Source organism: Paramormyrops kingsleyae, chromosome 18 (genome assembly GCF_048594095.1).
Source record: "Paramormyrops kingsleyae isolate MSU_618 chromosome 18, PKINGS_0.4, whole genome shotgun sequence".
Taxonomy (NCBI): domain Eukaryota; kingdom Metazoa; phylum Chordata; class Actinopteri; order Osteoglossiformes; family Mormyridae; genus Paramormyrops; species Paramormyrops kingsleyae.
In genome coordinates, this window is record NC_132814.1 from 18531579 (window position 1) to 18552131 (window position 20553).

At 48.0% G+C, this 20553-nt stretch overlaps 1 protein-coding gene across 7 annotated transcripts in view; it reads left to right on the forward strand.

Annotated features, from left to right (window-relative positions):
* Positions 1 to 123: 123 nt before the first annotated feature.
* Positions 124 to 20553, forward strand: part of ndrg3b (ndrg family member 3b) — a 36660-nt gene continuing 16230 nt past the window's right edge. The window contains exons 1-4 of one of the 7 annotated variants that reach the window (XM_023798742.2): positions 124 to 278; positions 13584 to 13670; positions 15090 to 15122; positions 20145 to 20228. In XM_023798742.2, coding sequence (XP_023654510.1) covers positions 13614 to 13670; positions 15090 to 15122; positions 20145 to 20228 — 174 coding nt within the window. In that variant the 5' untranslated portion in view covers positions 124 to 278; positions 13584 to 13613. Of the gene's footprint in view, positions 279 to 468; positions 498 to 10004; positions 10143 to 13583; positions 13671 to 15089; positions 15123 to 20144; positions 20229 to 20553 lie in introns of those variants that run through there. The other 6 variants (XM_023798743.2, XM_072702313.1, XM_072702312.1 and 3 more) reach the window with 6 other exon arrangements.

Genomic DNA, 20553 nt, shown 5'->3' on the forward strand with positions numbered 1-20553 from the left:
AATTACAAACGACTACAGTATGCTGACTTTTTTGTGGTCCCCGTTATTTCCTCGTTATGTCCTACGAGCCTTTTGAATGATACATCCCTGTACCGTCCTGCCGGGGGTGGCTGGGGGGCTGTCACTCAGCGCACGGCGGCTGCACGGTTCCGCCCCCGAGTCAGATCCACCATCGGCATAGATATATCCTGATATATCCTGGGCTGCGAGCTCCCCAGTCCGAAGAAACACACGCACAGGGAAAAAGGAGCGACGCTTCTTCATTTTCTATCCAAGCGGTAAGTCAGGCGTGTTTTCCTGCTACATGTAGCATATTCGCTTCGTGTTAGAGAGAGTATTTATACATTCAGGGCGATGCAGCACTTGCTGATAGGTTATTTTTATTTAGATTAAATGTAGATAAAACTAATGTGCTTATGTTCAACTACGTCGTTTAGCAATATCTAAGCAATCGCCCGCATTTTACAGTAAATACAAGCCGGAGCCCTTTTCTTCAGGTAAGTTATAGATTATTCAGATGGATGTGTTTTTCACATTTACATGCTTTCAAGAAACTAAAACCCATGTCTAATCCATACAAATTAGAGATATCGCAGTATTGTAATAAGACGCGTAATACATGCATTTCTACGATTATGTAAAGCTTGCAAATGGTGACAAACTTTTAAATTAACGATGGTGAATTAGACGACGTTTGGACCGATGGACAGTAACCCCCCAGCATTGTTATTAGGTAACGTGGGTACTGGCAAACGCATCGGCGCACCGAAATATTAATATTTTAGCACATGGTCCCATTCAACAGATTTTCTCCGACGCGAACTCGTCTGGTGCTAAAACATCGAAATTTTTAATTGGCTGAGCTGCAGCTTAATGCGATTTTAGGTTAGACGGGATTCAGGCGCATATAAACCCTACGCAGTCTGATGAAGTAAATATAATTTGGTCGTTATAATATGGCTGAAGTATGTTTTCTCATATATCTGAATTAATTCTCAAGCCTTCTTCATCAGAAAAAAACGGGATGGAGAGAGGACCGGCAAGCTCTTCACACAGATGCAATTATGTCACCGCGATCTACGTGCTGGAAGTCGTTGTAATGAACTATCCAGATATGCATTTATTGCAGCATGGCACTGTCACCAAGAAGCCTGCGTCGCTGCATGGAGCCACGTGCATCATGACCTTGTTTAAAGTCATGTGAATGTTAAGGTGACTTAAGCAACACGGTTTGATTTCTAGCAAAGATAAGTGTGTTTATATAACATTAACTGAAATTATATGTTAACGCTCCGGTCTTTGTGCGTACAGTAAAAGAATCCTGATGGGCAGCCTTATCTGATTGAGGGGTCCGTGTGTGAGTCACTAATACCAACATCTGGTATTAGTGACTGGTGGGGGGGGCTGGTGTATACTGTGCGCTACACTTAACGGATTGTCAGTGACTTATTGTCATCGCTCAAAGTAACTGGCCCCTAGAAGGAGGCTGGGCTAGTTAAACTCTAAATAAGCAAACCGGAAAAACGGGTCACGATCGGGTCAGCCGTATATTACAATCGACCTTATTACAACAATAATCAGATACCCGGGGGAGGAGACGTTGCTTGTCTCCAGTATATTAACGATGGCAGAAATGCGAGCCGCAGCCGCCACTGCCCTCTTCAAACGTAAGAAATCTAAGCCAGAACCAAGGCGCTAATTCCAGCCCCGGTGTGGTTTTCACCAACTTAAATGCTTCTCGAAATGCAAAAATAATTTTTGGAACGCGTGGTTGTTAACACACGTAGTGCATATATGGTCAGGAAGCAGGACAGGTCTTTTTTATTGTCATTTTTATGTGAAGGAAGTGGTAGTTTCCAGTAGACCAGTTAAAATGTAAGAATAGTTGTGGAAATTTCCATTTGGTCGAATTCTTTAAGGCTGAATTCACAGCCCCTTGCTGTTCTGAGGGGTAGGAAGAGGAAAGAAATCAAATGTAGGTTCCCACAATCTGAGAAGTGAGGGCCATAATAAAATGGCTCTATTTGTTCATGAAACATGTCTGGGAAAATGTGCTGGGTGTGGTCAGCTCGTGATGTTCAGAAACCACCACCCTGTTTTTAAAGGACTCTTTTATATGGGGGTGCGTTTTTATTTATGTATTTTTTGTTATCAAAACATTGCTGGTTTTACATTTTCCTTTCAGTTTCAGACTAGAGAGCAACAAGTCTGTTAGAAATCGGGGTGGGGGGGGGGGGGGGAGCAGAGAAGTCATTTGGAGGCAATTCCAGTTTGGGGGTGGGGGGGTGTTCTGGGGCAGTTTATTTTGCCTATGATGTACCTAACTAATGTGACGGCAATGTTGATTATTGGTGTTGTGGAACAGCAGAGATATCACAATATCGTGTCATTCATTTTTTATTACTCTTACTTGCTATGAATATACCCTGTGTGAATTTTTTTGTTTCCATATCTATTCATTCTTAAATGTGTTTCTGGTGCTGGTAGCATATATGCTGTCTTTTAGCGCAGCTATGATTCATTTTAGAGGCTAAGACAGTCCAATAATGTCCTGTGCTGATATACTGTAGCTTATTTATTTACTGCTAATCTTGTATTACTTGGTCCATTTGCCGGGCAACAAGTGGACCAATACTGAGACAGAAGAAAGGCAGGCAGTTTTAGAGGGTGCTGTGAAATGGCTCTTTTAGCCTCTTCATCTGTTAATCAGCATATAAGTTACATTTATTTGGAAAAGTGGGGACCTCAAGCAATGGGGCCCAAGGGCCTCGCTCAGGGGCCCAACGGTGCAATCATTTGAACTAGCAACCTTCCAATCATGGGTGTAGCATCCAAATCCACGAATCGGCTCCAAATGTTTCCATACTTCCCAGATGTAAACTTGTAAATTTCTGCTTTGTAATGTACATTATAATGTACAGATTGTCCTGCACAATGCATCAGTCCCATGAATCTGACTAGGATAAACAGTTAGAAGATGGATGGATGGATGGATGAGTGTACTGAAGTGATCCTCTTCCCAACACTGTCCTTCTTAGTCTGAGCATCAACACAGAGGACAGTCTGACCTCCGTATAATAGGTACCACTCATCCCTCGTGGATTTCAGGCCAGAAGAGACGCAGTAATGGATCTGATCCTACTGCGGCCACCGATAGCAGCCTTAAAATATTATGTTTATCAGCTGCTGCCGGTCAATATATTTCTGTGGACTTGGAAAGAACATTGAAGGAATTCATATATTTTAGGTCAGACGAGGTAGTTTTCTACAGCGTTTAAACATTTTTTGTTTTTTTTTACAAGACCATGCTGACACAATGGAAAAGCTGGCGGAGTGACCTATATAGAGATCAGAGCAGGTCGTTTTAACTATTTGTTCTGACGTATCTGTCTTTGTTTTCAGAGTATATGTTGGGAGGAGCGGAGTATCTGTGGTTTTTATTCTGCTAGTCAGAAAATCTTTGAGCTACCAGTAGTCGGTTTATTGTTGCTGAGGGTGATTAAATTCAGCGTCCTTCTAGAAGACTCCTGGGTTTAGCTATAAATGAGGTAATAGAGTAGACAAACAGTCTTATTTTCAGAGTTCTGTCCTATTCCAATGAACTGGCCTTTGTCTCGGGGGGGCTTCTGTAGCTGTCAGCATCCGTGTCTGTCTGATTCCTGTATACCAGTGTTTCCCGATCCGGTCCTTTGGGACCCACAGCCGGTCCACGTTTTTGCTCCCTCCGAGCTCCCTGCCAGACAGTCCACATTTTTGCTCCCTCCCAGCTCCTGACTGGAAAACAAAAACATGGACTGTCTGTGGGTCCCTGAGGACTGGGAAACACTGTTTTATACTTGATGTATACCTGGTGACAGTGAAAAATAGCCATTTGAGTAACCAGTCACTTAAAACCAGAATTCAAAAGGGCCTCTTTGCACGCACATAATCAGCGTTTAAACGCCCACTCTGTGTAGATCAAAGGCAGGTATTTCAGTAACTTCTGAACGTCCACACCGTGTTATCTTTCCAGAATCAGACTAAGCTAAACTTTTAGGTTGAAATTATTCTTATTAATGACTCTGTCAGACACTTAGTGATGCACCGATATGCAGAGGTGGCAATTTCAGGTCCAGAAAGTAAAAATCCAGACAATTACTCTGTAATTGTGACTCTTTATGCTCAACTGGTTGGTTGAAAGTAAATCATGGTCTGAATTTTTACTTTCTGGACCTGAAATTGCCACCTCTGCCGATATGGGAATTTTGACTGATTACGATAAATGGCTAAATTTGTACTGTCACTGAAGTCTGGGGCTACTGGTTTGGTTAAATGGTGAATGAGCTGATGAAATTATTTGCCCCCACTACAGAAAATGGCTGTTTGTCCAATGCAGTAGCTCTGTTATTTTAGTAGCTACATCTTTAGCTTTGGTGCTGGTAACTCCAAATATTGACTGAAATATTGGCTGTCAATATTGACCAAGACTGAGACCAATACTGATGTCTTTTTAACGAACATCGTCCAATACTGATATGTTAACGAATATATTGTGCTTCTTTACTTCCACTTGAGTTGGCTGTTGCCTTGGGGTGTTTCCTGATATTTCAATAAATATAGTTTTTTGTCGCAGGCCACATGCTTTAAAAGACTTGGGCAGAAGCCAATGAAGATGACCACGTTTTTTGCCTGCACATCTTTCTTTGAATTAATAGTAAATATAGTGTAAAGTGTAACAAGTCTATTATTGTAGCTTTCATAGAACATGAAAATAATCATTAAAAATTGCCCCTGCGGACGTGATGAGGCTTGGGATTGGCCTTCATGGACAATAATTGGCCAGGCCTGGCTTGAGTTGGGTTAAAAGTCCTGCTCTAGGCAGACCTGGGGGAGAGAATCGGGAATCGCAGCTTTAGTTGAGGATGGTGAGTGCAGATGTGGGTTTTACAAAAGCAGTGATAGAAATACATGAACAAGAAGAAGAAAACGAATCACCACAAGCGGGAACTGGAAGTGGGTACGTGAGGGTTTCAGTGGTTAGCGTGAGGCTACTGGGGGGAGTGAACAGAGCTGGAAGCTCAAGGAATTGGGAATAAGGGACAGGCAAGCTCATCATGTGACTTTGCCCCCCCCCCCCACAATGCTTAATATAGAGTACCTAAATAGTACCCCCAGACCAGATTATACTGCCTTTTATGCTTAATGAACCCTCTGAAGACTAGGTGGTTGGGTTATAGAGTCTCCAGACAATGTCCTCAGAGTCGGCGCTTCATTATTCTCGTGCAGTTGTAATTTTTCAAGGTTATTATTATGCCTTCTCTTGGGGAGGGGGGAGCTGCAGCAGGTGTGAGTCTGGGGTATGTCATTAGTCAGGCACAAGGGGGAATGTTATGGTGCAGGAGAGTCTTCCAGTGGGTCATATTTGGGAGGGAGGGTGTTGAAATTTCTGTATGGATATCTGATGGGCTGGAATTTTATAACTATTGGCAAACCCTCCCACAGTGTCCCCCCCCCCCCCAGGATGGAGAGTCTTTATAACTCTGGTGGTACAGGTGAATGCCCTTTGATGCTTTTGAAAGACTTGTTCTCTGTGATCTAAGTGGCAAGGGACTCAGATGACCGTTTGCAGTTTCTGTACAGATTAGAGCGACACTAAATGGGAGAGAACTGTCTTGGGAAATGTAATTTTAAGTATCCCAGTGGCTTGATCAGAAATTTTCTCACGTAAACCTCTATAACTCTTAAGTAGCAATTCAAGCTTCTCCTAACAATGAGCTACATCATCTGGGATGTAATACTGTTGACTGCTGTAGCATCATCCTTTAAAAAAAAAAAAAGCATCTGATAAACTTCAAACGTTTTCTAAAATCATTTTCTGAACGCTCCCTCCGCATCATGCACTCTGCAAGTCAGATATCTTTGGGAAGATGATGTAAATTCTGCATGGGATTGATTTGTCAAAGAATAGCGCTTTGATGAAAGATTACGCAGGATTTTTTTGTCTGGCCTGTTTGAGACCAGGTTTGAGATAGAGGGTTCGTTGCTACGGTTACTGGAAACAAAAGACTGGATGTATCTGTGGACCCTAACCCACTAAGGGTGTTATTGTACAGACTCCCCATCCGATATGTTTAATTGTGCCCTCCCTCCCCAAAGAAAAAGAAACAAGGTTTTTCATAGTGGTGTTCAGCCAGTTAGTCTCTGAAAAAAAGTGTTCCCCCCCATCACTGAGGGCCAAAGCATGTCAGCAGGCCAGAATTATGATCAGGGATGGAATACAGAAGGACAGACTGACACGGGGGGGGGGGGGGGGGGGCATCCTGTCAGATCGTCCTGTGTGTTTCTTGTCCAGGCTCAGTTCTGCTGTTCATGGTGATGGTGAAGCTGTTCCAGTCTGTGTGCTCTCCTTTACCTGCCTGTCTACATTCAGGTCATCTTCCTTGAAATGATGCTTTATTTGCTATTTGTGCAAGTACTTTTGTTCATTTTCACATATCGCATCTTGCTTTTTTTTTGAGACATACGCACACACCCCGAGCTGAGAGTGAAGCATGGGTTCTGAGCTCCGGGTCAGCCCTTCATTCAGTGTCCCTGGAGTGATTTTGGGGGGTTAAGGATGTTACTGAAGGGCCCAGCAGCTCAGGATTTGATCTTCTGATCACAGTCACAGAGGCACAACCCATTGAGCCACATGCCATCCCTTTGTTATTCTCTTGAAAAGCGGCTCGTTAAGCTGAGAACCCAAGCCTTGTCCATGCACCGCCTGTCATTATAATGAATTTCCCGCCTCATGTTCATTCCTTGAAAAACTAGTCAAAAAACATTTAATCTGACTGACTCGTTCGTCCTTGAGCTTCAGCGATCTCTGACGTCCTTTATTAGTTTCGTCGTTTCAATCACCATTCGCCAGTTTTGTGTTCGAAACATGATGCGTAACTCAGCTCCAAATCCATCCTACAATTATGTGTTTTGGTCTAGAAGGTTCTTTGATGGTGTGGAATCATTTGGGCATTCTCAGATATCCACCACAGTAAAACGTGTCCCCGAGCTATGAATACGAGAATGTTTTGAAAGTTTGACTGAGTATGAACTGTGCGTTCAGTGCGTGTCCAAGTGTGTGGGAAGCTGGCGGCAGTATGCAGTGTGCACTGCACCACCGAAAAGCCAGTGACTTATTTTTTTGCTGCAGAATCACCTCCGAGGCTGTACAGCACCCATGGAGAGGATGGTGTAATTACCTACCCACCCCCCTCGAAAAATCAGCAGGGTCTTCTGCCAGCCCTGAAGGATGCAGGTCCGATTCGGGAGTATACGAAAAACGCAGCTCCTCTTCCCCATTGGGGGGACGCTTTTCCTGGACCCTCACAGCAGGCTATGTCACATTAAACCCACTTAAATTATTTTGGGGAATTGAGGTCCCAACCTGAAACCGTACTGGCATGTGAGGTATGACAGCCTTCTGTCTGTACAGTGGTGTTTTTATGAGAAACTCCTGATCGCAGTTCGGTAACATGATCCTCTATTGGAAAAGCACATCCACTGTCCTCTTCTTAGGTATATTGTTGCTTGCTGTTGATTTTTCTGCTATATTCTTCCTCCTGATGACCGGATACGATGGCTACCTGCCTTTCGGCTGCCTATTAATAATCGGCGTTTGGCAAGACCCGGCCGCCGCCGGCTCCGGCTCCCCGGAGAGTCTCCTCCAGATGTCTGGCATGGCTTAGCGCCAGAGGTCAGCGAGAAACACCGTAGCATTCCCTTGCCGAACATCTGCCTCCATACCGCATGGAACCGCATCCCACACAGCTGAGAGAATCTGACCCACGCCCCCCCCCCAGAGGGGCCACATGATTCTCAAACCCCCTGAATCTGGTTATTTGATGCAGCTCTCAGGTGGCAGCCCATCCTGCCTCTTATCCCAGTCGTCCCCGGCGCCTCTCCTGCGCTCTATTTTTAATGAGTCATGTGACAGTTCTGGCTATCAGGTGACCGCCCCTTCTTCCCCAAGTCCAGTTTCACTATCGCTCCACGCTATCACAATATCACCTGGCCCGCGGCTTGATTTCACTACCTGCTTAATAACCCTGTACGAACAGCAGCCCTCTCTCTCGCGTAGTGCATCTTCTAACTAGTATCATGCAGGTCCGCTTCGTTTTCTCACGTTCCCTTCAAATTTAGAATAGGAAAGTCATCCAAGGAAGATTTAAAGAGCAGAAACAAAATGTTCTATGTGGGGCAGGATAGTGCGACCAAATATATGACAACAAGCAGATAGTGTTGCATTCCTGATTCACTCGTTTTGTGCTGAATTCGGGCCAAAGTATTATGCAATCCCTTTTGATTGTTAGTATGTGTTTACTACGCCTTACCCCGCTCCATCCAGAAGGGCATGCTTTCTAGTCCTGGCTGCGAATGACAGGTTTTTCGAACATAAGCACGAGGTCCTGCTGCAGTGTCTGCTGGAGACGCCGAGGGTTTGAGTCCCAAGACACGTCGCTCACATACGTGAGGAATATGACGAGACAGGTGTCGGCATGGGATATGACAGTCACATCAAGGCAGCTAAAATTAGATATGGGAAAAACATGTTTCTGATATTGGATGATCATCGGATAACGATGATAGTTGTAATAATGTGCGAATTGTTTTTTAAGAAGCACCTGGAGGCTTGTGCTTGGTTTATCTGTCTTGAGTTAGTTGTGTATCTCTGAACAATTACGTTAGATAATCGATGATCATGCTGGGGGCGGTGTGTGGCGGGTTAGAACGCTGTGGCTGTGATCAGAAGGATGCTGGTTCAAATCCCATGGTTGACAGAATGATCTCGCCATTGGCCCCTGAGCCAGGCCCTTAACCCCAATTCCTCCAGGGACTGTCTGAGCCTGCTTTCTCAAAAAAAATAAATGTATGTTGCTCTGGATAATAATGCCTGCATAATCGTGAGAAGCTGTTTATTGACAGGCAGGCATTGTGTTTGTCTGAAGAGGACGGATGTCAAACCTAAATGTAAAAACAGAGGCGGAGAGTAGGCTGATGGCAGTAATGGGCACGGAAAACGGCCGGGCGGTTTGGGCTGGCAGTGCCGCGTCCTGGACTGTAGGTGAAGCATTCGTGCCAGGTAACCTCAGAGGGCATTATGAGCAGAGAGCCAAATGGGCAACGGCCGTCATGTCCGGTCATCTGTGGCACGCATGTTAGGGAAATGCCCCCCCACTCCTCTATAAAGACCCCCCCAAGGGGGGTCACCCAGCACTAATTAATCAGCAGAGCAAATAAGGGGGGAACAGATGTTTACCTTGAGGAAAGGGGAGGGGTGTCTGTGAGTGTGTGAGTGTCATTACAGGCCTGCGGTAAATGAGCTTACCGCCCTCTCACCTGGTTAAAGATTAATACCTTCCTTCTGTGAAACTGGACCGGGACCGCCGGCACTGGCGCTTCCTTCCCGATACGCCTCCCCCCATCCTCGTGGTATCGTCTTTTGGTACCGCGCCCACCCTTTCTCACCATCCTGGCATCTTGTTTTTGTGTCTTGTGCCCACCTGCCTGGCTGGGAGGGCATTGGACGGGCACGTGGCTGTCCGCCCCGGGCTTGATGGGGGGAGGGGGATGAGGAGGTGGAGCCCAGCCAGACTCGTTACCTCTTCATCAGCGCCTGCTGGAAGACGTCAGAAACCTGACAGCACCGTGAGCGCAGTTCCGGGGAGGGAAAATAGCTTGCAGTAAGCCTGACGAAGTAATTACATGAAAGCGTAATTAGGCTGTCAGATTAAACGCAGTCTAATCATCTTAATTACAGGTCAGGAGTTCCGCGTTCTGCTAATGGGCACGCTCCCTTTCTCTGCGGAACGGTGTGTGGTTGTGACCACGTCGGGAATCGTGGCCTCGATTGGTGAAAATCACCAGTCCGGGCAGCCCCAAATTTAATTCCCCAGCGCAGAGGTTGTCTTGGAAAAGCGTGGCACGGTAGGTCATGTGGTCAGCACCCCCGCCCCCCGCCGACCCCTTTGCATTGCACATGGTGGGTGTGGTCAGCTGGGAGTGGAGTGAGGTGGTTTTGCACGTCTGCCCCAAATAGCTGACTCACCCACTGGAATAAATTACAGGAAGCAGCTCTACAACGTCTCTCTGCGAAGCAGCGGTTTGGTGCTGGTAGCTGTGAGCAGGTACAACTTACGTTTCCTCTGGTGCTCCGTGCAGCGTAAACCGGGCCCTGGAGTTACTCTATGTAGATTTGGGTTGAAGTTTTTCCTCTAATCATTTCCCGGTCAGGGTGTCATTGTCACGCTCCGTGTCGCCCTGCCGGGCTCGGGCCCAGGTCAGGTTTGACGGTTGGCTGGAGCTCCAGCTGCGCTCGAAGCAGCGAGAGGAAAGTGGACCGTCGACTGCGAGAGAACGAGAGCAGGGTACCCCTGGATTCAGGCCCAAGCCCGTCAGAAGAGCAATGGCCCTAAAAGTGCTGATAAGAAGCTAATATCTCAGCCAGTTAAAGCTTGTGATCGCCGCCCTAGTGGTGGTGTGGACTTGCCAAATACCAGTGTTGTTGTTGTTTGTTCAAGTTTGTTGTTGTTTGTTCAGGTTTATTGCTGCTCGTTCATTTCGGATTTTGTCACATCTTAGTAGGCTTTCACTAATCAGCTCCTAAGCAACTATGGACATTCAGATTGTTTTTTTTTTTTCTTGGTATTAACTGTGACGAAGGTGATTAACAGCTTAAGTGACAAGCATTAGGAAGGTCTTATTTAGTCAAAAGTAAAGAGTTCCTGTGGTGTGTTGCTGCAGTTGTGTGTTGGAGAAAGTGATGATGGAGGTGTGTGGGAGCAGCCATGGGGGGCTGGCGTGGTGTGGGGGGGGGGGGTAGAGGGGTGAGAGAACAGCTTATCAACAGGTCAGCAGATTTATGCCTTGGGGCACCGTGAAAGCGCAAGCTGTGTGCGTCCGTGCGCGTGCGCAAAAACGCCACTTGTTTTCGAATTCGCAGCGACACGTGAGTGTGAATAGCGGAATGGTGCCCAGTCTTTCTGATTCTTTCAGCCCAGTATTTTTCCAGGAACAGAATCATTTGATTTTATTGCTCGATGATTTGATTTTTGTATGTTTGCTTTCAGTACAAAAGGAGATTCCACCTGGATATTTAAGGGAGGTGTTTCTCTGCATGGGTGATGAATATTTTGTATTCCGAGTTTACCCCCACCCCCCCATGACTGAGTGAGCAGGGGGTCCCTCCAATCCCTCCCTCCTTTTCTGCTCCCCCATCTTGTCTGTCCTCATCTCTCCCAGCCTGCAGCTCACAGCAGAGGTGTTACACCCACGGTTCGGCGCCTGGGTGGGTGTGAGGACAAACGGGGGCTCATGGTTGGGGGGGGGGGAACGGTAGCTTTGTGAAACCACGTCCCAGGAGGGTAACGTCAGCCACCTGCCTGGTGGACAAGATGTGGCCTCTGTGCTCTGTGCATCTGGCTGCCCAATTCTCACGGCTCCGTCGCCGATTCCGAACAGAGCGAGGAAATTGCGTTTCTCCGTCTGTGTGCAGGTTTCACAAATATTACATTGTGGTGAAAACCTGTTATTTTGACAAGGAGGATACTGAGCTTTATAAAAATCTGTGACTGCAATCGAAAAACGAAAAATATTTTGTATTTTGTTCGGTTACTTATGGTTAAGGTTAGGGCAGGGTTAGGGTTAAGGGTGTTGTATCTAGGGTTAGGGGTTTTCCCATATAAATTAATGGATGGTCCCCCCAAACATATGAATACAAATGTGTGTGTGTGTGTGTGTGTGTTTCCCATACAGAGTCTCTTTAACAAGCTCATGTTACTGGTAGTGTGCCGATGGATAAGCGGCTACTTACACACACACACGCACATGTAGGGTATACATATCCTTATGGGGACCGCTCATTCATTTCAATGGGAAAAATGCTAACGCTAACTATGACAACCTTAAGAATGCTCTTCAAGTTCCGTTCTAATGTTCCAGCTGTCCTTCTCCTGAAGCTGCTCTTGTCACGTCGGCACTATTACAGACCAGCAAGCCTGGATGAAAAGACGGTTTGTCCTAGACTGACATCCTGAGATGATTTGTTTTATAAAGTCGCACTTCCCTGAACTGACCCCTGTGTTTCTCTGGAACGCTTTTTGCTTTTGCTGGGCAGTGAAATGTTGATATTCTAAGCAGCAGGACCAACGCTGATGTGTTAAGGTCTCGACCTGTTTCCGCTCGAATATCGACGGGACAGATGTCTCGGAAGGACCTTGAACCCACATGTCTCATTTTCATTGCAACGGAAGGACAGAGACAAACAAAGAGGATCATTTGGATTATTTTTTGTTGAGCACAACAATGAAGAGGTAATAGGAACCTTTGTCTGGAGCTGCCCTATTATGATAAAAGTCCCATTGATGGGGCTTCATTTTCTTACTATTTCATCAACTGCAAAGTGGTACAGTCAGGGTTGTAATTGTATATTTTGCCTGAGTTCTGGGTTCCAGCCCCGCACCCCCCCTCCTCGATAGTACTGGATGAGCTGTTGGTCGAATGGGTGGATGGAATCTTTTTTCTCCCATCTTCATAAAATCTGTCCATCTCTCCATCTTCCATGATCTGTTGTCCAGCAGAGGCAGGAAATGAGCATGAACTCAGGGTGAATATCTATGCTACCTTTTCCTGAACTGCAAATTAAAATCCAAAAAACTATATTGTGTAACTTATTATATTACATTTTATTCATTTATCGGACATATCCTCGCAAATTCAGGAAAAAGGCAGACACTCACGATGCACGTCTACATGAATCATCTCGACCTCCTTCCTGCTTCTGTGGCCCCTAGGACCTTTTTAAGGTGGGGGGTTGTAAGAGGGGTCAACCTTATCATTAGCCCATGATATTTTTTGAGCCAGGAAGGGGCATTCCATGAGCCAATCAGCTTTCAGCTGGGGCCACTGTCCCTGAGGCCCCGCCCCTGTATGTATATATAGGATTTCTGCTGGCGTGCAATCTTGATCTGGACTGTCAACACTCTCAGCGTAAATATTATTGCTGTGACGACCAAGAGCAGCAGCTGGGTCAGGCGTGATCTCTGGTTGTGTCACCCGCTCCAATGTGAGTCAGCACAATCGGCTTCCAGGGGAACCGGGGAGGATTCTCGGCTGAGATTATATAACTGAACACTGTGATGTATAATGGAGAGATAATGACTTTTACACAGTGTAAAGTAACTTTTTCTTCAGTCCACTCATGTTTTTTGCAGATTCCACTATGCTCTTGATGTACAGTGTTCATATTGACCAATGAGGTTATTGATGTCACTTTCGGGCCCCCGAGATAGCCATTGAAGTGTTAATCACGATAGTCACTGCTACATGCATAGTGACCGCAGTCCAGTTTGATCTGGGTGTCTGCGGCACCACATTCCTCCCTCAGCATGTATCGTGTTGGCATGATGGATTTCTGCTGTGCTGGCCTGCCGACTCACTGCTCGTCTAGGCATATGGATGCCTTAATGAGCTCTGGGTCCCTGTTCGAGAGGTGCACTCACCACGCCTCACGGGCAAGTGGGGGCTAATCTCTTCTGCCCCTTCCCCCCCCCCCCCCCCCCCCCCCTCAGCTCTGACTTGACGGGCAGGATAAACCAACGATGGATGAGCTTCAGGATGTGCAGCTGACGGAGATCAAGCCCCTGCTGACGGACAAGGTGAGGGGGGGGCGGCGGAGGATGGGGTGATGGGGGCGGAGCATCGGGGGGGGCTCGGGGGACAGGGTGGCGGGAGCTGATCCGAGGCTTTCTCAGCTGCCCCTGTTCCTCTCCGGGTATCAAGGTTTCGGACAGGCGGGTAACCATGGCAACCGCCTCTCAGAAGAAGATACTGGGAGGATGAGCTGTAGAGTTGGAGGTTCTGCCAGATCCGTGCGGGTTTCTGCCCCCCCGTCGTATCTGTCAGCGGCCAGTTATGGAGGAATTTGTCCTGTGGATGTCACAGGACCCTGATCTGGCTGTGGAAGCTCTGAAAGATTAAATTCTGCCGGTCGTCAACGGTAACCTGAGGGGAGGCATCCTGGGGTTGGGCGGATCGTAACGTGGTCGCCGTATTGGCAGTCGGTGGGTGCACGGATCTTTCCCCAAAAGATGGTGGTGGAACCTAAAACCCTTCATTTAGGGGAGGGGGGGTAGGCGGCTAATCCCGGAGCTGCGGGCTGATTAAATATTCACTGCCTGCACTCCAAGGGCCTTGATCCCACCGCAGACACCTTTAATACCAGTTTTGCTCATTTATGGCGGCCTTCGCAAACCCCCTTGCCTGACTGGAAGCTGAGAAATGCGAGCAAACACCATCCCGGTCTCCCCACTGCGAGCTGCGTGCCTCCGATCAGATCCGATACCCACCCAGCTGAGTTTCTGTGACGAGAGCCCTCGGCTAATGCTAACTGGATTGTGTTTCCTTGGGTGAGATTAGATATCCAGGCCCCACTGCCTCCCAGATAGAGGATGAGCATGAGGGTGGATGACACCCCCACCCCAAACATCTCTCAGGGTAGTGAAAAGCAGTTTGCTGGAAGCATTGTTGTTTACCCCATGGGCCGTAAGGTATGGGTGAACGATCAGTTGGAGGGAACAGTGAAATGGAATAGTCCAGAGAGCAGGGCTTGAATTATTTTGTGGAAGCAGGGCTATCAGAGAACCACGGATTTCCAGTTTTAGGAGTTAGCCTGCTGTACCTGTAATTGCTGAACTATGGCACCTCCTGGTGACACCTTTGAGTAAAGCAGCGAGCTAAAACTGCAGATGAGGGGGAGAAGAAGATGGAGGAGGAGGAAGACTGCTGACTGGCAAGAAGGTAATAGATCCCCCGATGAAAACATGATCTCCTCGAGCCTTCTAGGATGTTTCGTTTGCTTGTCACACGACAAGTTTCCATCCTTTTGCTGGGCTGAACATCAGTCTGAAACGTTCAATAGAAACTCCTCAAGCAGAGACTTTGCTTTTGAAGCGGAACGATTTTAAAAATAGGACTGATGGTAAAACTGAGGCAATGCTCCCGGAAGCTTGAGAATGATTACGATGCCGATGGAAAAAAGGTATTAGTTTAACTTTTTTTTTTTCTCCTCTTTTCAGAATGTCCGGAACTTCCAGGACGTCGACTGTCAGGTGAGCTGTGCCCCGCTGGACATCAGCATCTCGAGCAGGTCGTGCGGCGACGGGAGACACAGACAGGCCAGAGTCCTCAAATCGATCCTGGGGTCGCCGTAACTCGCGGGCGCCCCCTTGAGGGCTGGCCTGCTTTGCGCACGTGTGTTTTTCGTTGGCGTAATTGGGAGAACACCTCGCTTTTAATCCTTTTAATCCTTTCGATAAGCTTTAGAAGACGCAGTGGCTGTTGGCAACATCTAAACGATCACTCTGTGGCTGTAGTGCTGTTTGTCTGCCATACATAACATAAAATACGCAAACGTATATACGTATAAATGTGATGTGTATGTTTGTGCGTATGTGTATGTGTATGTTTTGATACACAGCCATAAATCCCCTATAGGATGTATACATTGTTCAGTGTTTATATACGTGCGTACAGTATGCCGACCCTTTTCAGTGAGAGACACTGGGTTTGCTGCGGAGTGGGATCCCTTGGGGGGGGGGGGGGGGCGTCTGTGGGGTGTCTACGGCTGGCCGTTTCCCAGCAGCCATTTCTGTGCTTCGTCGCGAAGGAGAATCGACCGACCTCAGTGGCCCTGCTCCTCGATCCATTAGCGCACCCCTGGAGTAGCATTCAAATGAAAACGTGGAGCTGCTAAATTCAGTTCCTGGGGCTTGGGGGTCCCGTGGGGGGGGAGGGGGTGGGCGGCGCCGCGATGTCATGGAGGGGGGGCTGCAAAGACTGGAAATGTCACCAGTGTTCCCTGGTATGGGGCTTCATATTAACAGAGGAAAGAACAGTCAGATACACAGTCTTCACTGCCAGGCTGGGGGGGGGTGCAGTCTGTACATCCCAAATCCCCTATCCCCGAGCAACAGTCTAGGAGACTCGACTCACAGACGCTATGGATGCCGTCGGCTGTATCCCCTGGCAGCATGTTGCCCCCCCCCCGTCAGGGGTGAAGGGTGCCCCCCCCCCCAACTCAGCCGTCTCCCACACGACACTCGCTCCGAGTCGCGACACAACCGGCGGTAATGCTCTCTCTGGCGTTGGCCACACCGGGACCTGCCAACAGTCAGTCCCTGGGGAAGCCGAACACCCCCCCCCCCCCCCGCCCCATGTGCCCCCCTGTTCTTCAGAACCCCCTCCCCAAGCCCTTACTGTTGCCAAGGCAACCCAGTTCCTCTTCCGAGCCGGCTTTGATGGCTATTTTTACCCTCTTTTTTTTTTTACCGCAGTAATTTTTATGGCTGAATGAGCAGCTCTTTGCGCGGCTGGGAAGCCTCTGTGTTGTCATACCTGTAAGTTGGTAAACCTTCGCAAATCGTCGTCAGCCACGTTTTCTTATTCCTCCCCAAGAGAGGGCATCACAGCCCCATTTACGGCTCAGTACTGATCACATACTGAAATATCACCACAGCTCCTTTATAACATGTATCTTATTTGTCTGTGTAAGATACACAAGAAAAGCTGTGTATATAACACACTATTTTTTAATTTCCTTATACTTTGGTTATTTTTATGCATTATCCTCTATGTACATCCATCCATCCATCCATTCAACCATCCATCCATCCATCCATCCATCTTCCATAACCTCACAAACCCAAAACGATTCAGTCTTTTTTTCACCATCTTTTTAATTATAAGGGTTTTTTCCTCCCAAGCTCTGAGAGAATGCAAACAATAAACAAAGGGCGCCTCCCTCCCCGTGGGTTTTCTGCGACCTTTACGGAGGTCAGCGCTGCAACGGCAGTTCCCCTACGCAGCCTAACCAGAGGGCGTCCATGCTGTGGGCCGGGCCCAGCACAGCGGCCCATCCTGGGGGCTGGAACCAGTCCCTGGCCCACTGCCATCGTTTCCCCCAGATTCATGTCTGAGGGGCAGGAAGCGACAGATGCGCGGAAGCCGGCAGAAACTGGTGTGATATAAATCGTGGCGGCGCATCCGGGCGGGTCCGGTGCCGTACGTCTGCCTCACCAGGCCGAGCTGTTTTGTTTTACTGAGCCAGTGTCACCGGGGTGACGTGTGACGTGCATGTTAACGTGCAGATGGGGAGACGTGGCCCCCACCGAGCCCCACCTGCCGTCATGGCGACAGACAGATCATGCGGTGTCCTTTTCAGGGTGACTGTCGCGTTGACTCTGGGGGTGTGGCCAAAACTGCAGGGCAATTAATCAGACATCATATCAGTGGAACATCTCAGAGCCCAAAACAATCCTTTACATCAGCCTCCGATCGTTCTGCTCTGTCTCACCCAGCCTCTTTCTCACACTCTGTCCCTTTCTCTCCTTGCTCTGTCCTTTTCCTTTCATATCACCCTCTGTCCTCTCTTGGTCCTCTCTCCCTTATTTTCACTCTTTCTCTACTTCTGTCCTTTCATTTTACTTTCTCTGCCCTCCCTCTCTTTCCCCCTACACTTTCTCTATATCTGTCCCCTCTCTCACTCCCTCCTTCTCTCCTCTCTGTTCTTTTCTTTTTCTAAGTCACTCTCTTCTCTCTCTGTCTTTCTATCCTTCCTCCTCTCTCTCGCTCCCCCTTTATTCCCCCCTCTATCTTTCTCTCTCTCTCTCTCCTTTCTATTTCTTTTTTTCATATCTCTTTTCTTCCTATCTCTTTTTATCTTTCCTCCTCTCACACTCCTGTCCTTTATTCTTCCTCTCTCTTATCCCCATCCTTTCATCTTCCCTTCTGTCTCTTCTTTCCCTGTTTTTATCCTCCCACCATTTCTCACTCCTATTCTAATTTCATCCCCTCTTCTCTCCATCCTTTCCTTTTACTCTTCTTTTTCTCTCTATCTTTCCACCTCTCTCTGTCACTCTTCACATTTACTCTTCCTGTCTTCTCTCTGTCCTTTCCTTTGCCTTCCTCTCTCTTCTCTACCTATCCCTTTCTATTTTTCTATCCTTCCTCCTCTCTCTTTTTCACTCACACCCCACCCTTATGCCCCTGCCCCCTCCCCCTATCCCTGCCCTGCTTGAGCCTTACACCCCCCCCAGGCCTGTTCTCCCAGCATGCCCTCTGTGTCTGCAGCAGACGTGCTGTATCGTCGTTGAGCGGCACCCCAGTACCCTGATTCTAGGTCCCAGCAAGCCGCTCGTCACATGGCAGCCCGTTAGTGGCACGACGGCAGTGCATACAGGATACACCTGTTCCCCTCCCCCCCTCCCCCCCCCCCCGTTTGGGCCCTGTGCTCCCCCTAAAACGTGGGAGGGGTGTCACACACCGACCGGGAAACCCTCCACGTGCCTGGAGCTGTGGGAGACTTTGCGTCGCACACAAATGTCATGGGGGGGACCAGGTGCGACCCGGGCCCATTGGGGGGGTGGGCAGGAGCCCCGGAGCTGGCCCGTGCTGTCTGGGCTCACGGGAGGCCTGTAGATCAGGTGACCTACATCTGCGTGGTTCACCCTGCACATGTTCATCTGAAAGGAAAGATGGCCGCCCATTATGAGAAGCACGGTTCCTAAAGAATCAGATCCACACCATGGGTCTTCTTTTTGGAACCATAAACAAAGGGATTCGTTTTTTGGGTTGGATGGATTCTTGAATGGATTCTTTTTCTGGGTGAGAGGAACCAGCACATAAGTCTCATTAAGCTTGAGTGTGGAATCTAGCTGTACGGGTGAAAGAGAGGCTCATGAAACTGAAGGGCTGAATGATGTCTTATCTGGCTGGTACCAGGAGCCAGTGCCAAGCAGGTTCGGGCACAAGGCAGTGCTACATCCTGGATGGGATGCCAGTCCATCGCAGGACTATGGGCAAATTAGAGGCACCAGTTAATGTAACTGTGTATCGCTATGGGAGGAGAGCATAGTGCCCAGTGATAATATACATGCCCATTCTGGGCATTCTGAAGCGATAACAGTATTTCCGATATGTGGTGAAGCACATGATGTGGTGAAGTGGTGGTCAATGCACCCCCCCCCCCCCCTCCATGGGGGGGAGGACACCAGCGATAGCAGTGTCTCTGTGTGAACCTCTGGTGGAGGTAACATGCTACTGCACCCTGGAATCATTAAGAAGGACGTTCACATCGCCACTCAGAGTGCAAATTAGCAACACAAAGTACAAAGCGATGAATGTGCCCCTCTGCGTGATGTTCTGTACATTAGTAGAAAAAACGTGGCATTTACTTAATTTCATTCTTTCCCTCCAGATTTGATGAAACTTAAATGGGACACAGCTCTTCTCATTAGCTGTGATTTCAGAGAATAAGCAAACGTGTTTTAAACTGAAGATCCTGTTTTCCCTGAATGAACAAGCACTTTTCGAATCCTGCCGTCCAGGCTGTTGTCTGACAGCTCCACTAATGTGATGAGATGTGACTGATGAAATAAAATAAATAGCCAGCTTCTTTTTCATTAAGGTTTATAAATGATTTTTTAAGTTAAAATTTAGTCCAAGATTGTCTTTCTTGGTGTTAAGTGTCCCAGCGTTCGTTGTTTGTTTGTTTTTTGCTTGCTTGTTGATTTGTATATGGCACCATGTCTGGTTGGGGTTTAGCTTGAGTAAAACTGCAATGTCTTAGTAGAGCTTCCTGACAAGGCGCCTGCTCTGTTACATTCTGCCTGTCGCCCTTCAGCACTGAACGCCCAGTTTACTGTCTGGCTTTGTCTGGCCTTCGTTCTGCAAATGGCTCACTGATGGCCACAAGGTCATTAGCGAGCTTCTGTCACTCCTGCGCAGACTACTTGATTTTTTAGGAGACGGCGGAGGGCGATGGCCAACTGATCTAATTGGAGAGTGACAGCGGAGACTTGCATGCCTGCCCGGGTCAGCTGGGAGCCAGTCCTCTGCCTTTTTTGCCTTTGGCCCCGTGCACCTGACGTCTAAGTCCACTTAGAGGCGTCTAAAGCAGCGCCCGCTCAGATCTGGACACTCTGAGCTCACCCGCCGGAGGATCCTACTTTTTGCCCCATTCTTTCTCTTTCCTCTATTCTCCCTCGCTCTGTCCGTTGTCCTCTCCTTTCTTTGGAGAGACGGGCGGCCGGAAACACGCGAGCGTTTCTCTGTTTTTTTGTTTTTTTTTGCAGCCTCTGAACTTTTTTTTCCAGCTCGCTGAAAACATGGCAGCTGTCATAGACCATAACCAGATCATCTTCAGCCTGAACGTAGCGGTGAGTGTGCATGAGCGTGCGTTAGCCTGCTGGGATGGGGGTGGCGGGGCGGTGCTGGTACCCCCAGGTGCCCCTTCTGTCCCAGCGTTTAGCTTGATCGAGCGTAAATGCGGATTCATGGTCTAGCCATGATTATTCACATTTGCATAATTGAGATAGCAGGGTCTGACAATCCCTGGATTAATTGGGGGTTCAGGGTCATGCTCAAGAGCCTAATGGTGCTGACCCTGGGATTCGAACCCACAACCTTCTGATAGTGAGAGTGCCTGAGGTGGCCAGATAGGGAATTATATTCTTATTTGTGCTATGTCCAGGATCTGGACCA